The sequence below is a fragment of the Danio aesculapii genome, chromosome 12, assembly GCF_903798145.1.
Source record: "Danio aesculapii chromosome 12, fDanAes4.1, whole genome shotgun sequence".
In the NCBI taxonomy this organism is placed as follows: domain Eukaryota; kingdom Metazoa; phylum Chordata; class Actinopteri; order Cypriniformes; family Danionidae; genus Danio; species Danio aesculapii.
Genome location: NC_079446.1, coordinates 50019605 through 50022629, shown reverse-complemented (window position 1 = coordinate 50022629; position 3025 = coordinate 50019605). Strand labels below are relative to the sequence as shown.

Sequence of the window (3025 nt, the reverse complement as noted above, 5' to 3'; positions counted from 1 at the left end):
GGAGTTTGCATGTTCTCCCACAGTCCAAACACATGCGCTATTGGGTAATTGGGTAACCTAAATTGTCCGTAGTGTATGAGTGTGTGTGTGAATTTCCAGTAATGGGTGGCAGCATAAAACATATGCTTGATAAGTTGGCGGTTCATTCCGCTGTGGCAACCCTTGATTAATAAAGGAACTAAGCTGAAAAGAAAATGAATGAATGAAAGTGTTCGTGTTGATGACGTAGAGTGTGTGTTGATGTGTGATCTGCTGTGTGTTTCTCTCAGCGGAGGACAGAGGAGCTCCAGCCAGAGCAAACCCTCGAGATCGAGAAGCTTTTAATGCCACGAACATCTTACAGGTGAGACACATTCAGATCAGCTGTTATTATGACTTACAACCAGAGTCAGACACAATCTGCAAAGCTTTCACTGATATTTCTGCACAGACATATTGTTAAAAAATTAAATAAATAAATAATAATAAATTATATAAAAATATTACAATTAAATATATAAATATATATTTATTTATTTATCTATTTATTTATCTATTTATTTATTTATTTATCTATTTATTTATCTATTTATTTATTTATTTTATTTATTTATTTTTTTGTTACATAAAATAAAATATAACATAAAATACTTATAATAAAACTGACATTACTTTTCATCAGTCATTAATCAATCATCATTAATTATAACCATCAACAATACAGTCAATTTATCAAAAATTACATTTATAGTGGAAAATATTTTCTTATTATCATTATTATTATTATTATTTATTATCTGTATATTTTCTATTGATCTTTAAATGCTGAAAAATAAAATGTAGCACGAATATAAGAAGAAACACAATTATTTTCAATGCAGGTGATAATAATAATAATATATGGTGGCACGGGGGTTCAGTGGTTAGCACTGTAGCCTCACAGCAAGAAGGTTGCTGATTCGAGTCCTCGAGTCAGTTGGTGTTTCTGTGTGGAGTTTGCATGTTGTCCCCATGTTGGCGTGGGTTTCCTCTGGGTGTTCGGTTTCCCCCACAGTCCAAACACATGCACTATAGGGGAATTGATCAACTAAATCGGCCATAGTGTATGAGTGTGTGTGTGTGAATAAGTGAGTATGGGTATTTCCCAGCACTGGGTTGCAGCTGGAAGGGCATCCACTGTATAAAATATATGCTGGAACAGTTGGCGGTTCATTTCACTGTGGAAACCCTTGATGAATAAGAGACTAAGTCGAAGGAAAATGAATGAATGAATAATAAGAAAGGTTTCTTGATCATTAAATCATATATGACTGATTTCTGAAGGACTGTGACACTTAAATGATGCTGAAAATCACATTTACATTACCACAATAAATCATGGTTTAACACAGACTTGTGAAAAACAGTTCTATTAAATGAAAATAAATTTTCCCAATCTATACTGTAATGTAATTGACATTAATTTTACTAGACATGTAAATAAGTGATCTAAATGCATGTGTGCGGTATAGTTCACATAAGTAATTTAGTTTTAATCAATCAATAATAGCATGCATGCTGTTAAACTGAGATATGAGATGAGATCTAATAAATATAATCCCCTTTAGTTATTGTGTGAAATATAACCGTAAACATGATCAAGTGATGTCTGTTGTTCATTTAATTCCACTTTATTGAAATGATTTAATTGTTTAATCTGTATTTGATATTCTCATTATTCATAATATGTCTAATACTCTGTGTTACTGTGTTATTATCTCATATCTACATTAAAATGAGATGGATTATTGCCGAATATCTCTGAAAACACTAACGTAAGTGGGGTTTCTGGAGCTGCGTCTGTCGCCTTCTGTTGGCAGTCAGTGGAACTGCAGGCTATTTTACACACGCACAAACACACACACACTCATGTTGTTGACCAGAAGCTGGTTGGAAGAGAAAACGCCTGGTTTTCCCAGAATTATATCCCATTATATGGTCAAAATTATTCTGGGAAGGCTATTTCTGTGGATGATTTTGTAAATATGTCATTCTTTTGTTTTATTTTCATAGTTTGGCCATTTTTAAGACATGCCAGAACACAGTGTGCACAACTGAGCTCTGTTTATGATATTACTCCTGAAAAATTCTGAGTTTTAGTAAAGTAATTAAACTTTGTAAGTGCATTAAGACCCACAAATACATAATTTATTTATATTTGTTTGTTGTTATTATTATTACTATTAGCAATATTACTATTATTATTATTATAATTAAAAGAATTTCCATTTTTTGTACAAATTAAATAAAGAAACATTGTTTGAGGTATTGCACATTTGTTTTTTGGTCATTGTTGATCTGGAGGATGTAGAAAGTGATCTAATAAGGTATGTCTCAACAGTTGTGTGCAGATTTTACAGCCTTATGAACTGTGTGTGGAGCAGTGAGTCTGAACTCTCGCTCTCTGTTTCTCACACATACTCTCTCTCTCTCTCTCTCTCTCTCTCTCTCTCTCTCTCTGCAGATGTTTGGGGACTTTTATTTTGGAGCGTTTGAGCTGAATTCAGTTCAGATTTCACAGAGATTCTCCACTGACAGCACAGGATACTATTCCTCAGCCGGACACATCACATTCTCATGATGGCGCAGACACACACACACACACACACACACACACACACACACACACACACTTACACTTTGCTACTCAATCATCATTGTCATGTAGTGTAAATATGATTATCAGTAATATAAAGAGCATTTTAATTGCACTAAAATGTGTGATATGAGGATTGTTTTGGTTATTATTTAACAAATATTCTGGAATAATTCAAGTTTCTTCAAACATTTGATGGAGAATGCAAGAATGCAACAGTGTAGTTTTTAAAATATTTCTAAGTGTTTTTTAATTTCAGTGATATGTGTGTTATATATACAGTTGAAGTCAGAATTATTAGCCCCCCCACTTTGAATTTTACTTTCTTTTTTAAATATTTCCCAAATGATGTTAAACAGAGCAAGGAAATGTTGACAGTATGTCTGATAATATCTGTTCTTCTGGAGAAAG

At 33.0% G+C, this 3025-nt stretch overlaps 1 protein-coding gene across 3 annotated transcripts in view; it reads left to right on the top strand.

Moving 5' to 3' along the window:
* ascc1 (activating signal cointegrator 1 complex subunit 1) overlaps window positions 1–2750 on the top strand; it is an 18205-nt gene extending 15455 nt beyond the window's left edge. For 2 of the 3 annotated variants that reach the window (XM_056469421.1, XM_056469420.1), the window contains exons 9-10: window positions 270–343; window positions 2483–2750. In XM_056469421.1, the coding sequence (XP_056325396.1) occupies window positions 270–343; window positions 2483–2599 (191 nt within the window). In that variant the 3' untranslated portion in view covers window positions 2600–2750. The remainder of the gene's footprint in view (window positions 1–269; window positions 344–2482) is intronic. The other variant, XM_056469422.1, reaches the window with a different exon arrangement.
* Window positions 2751–3025: the final 275 nt, after the last annotated feature.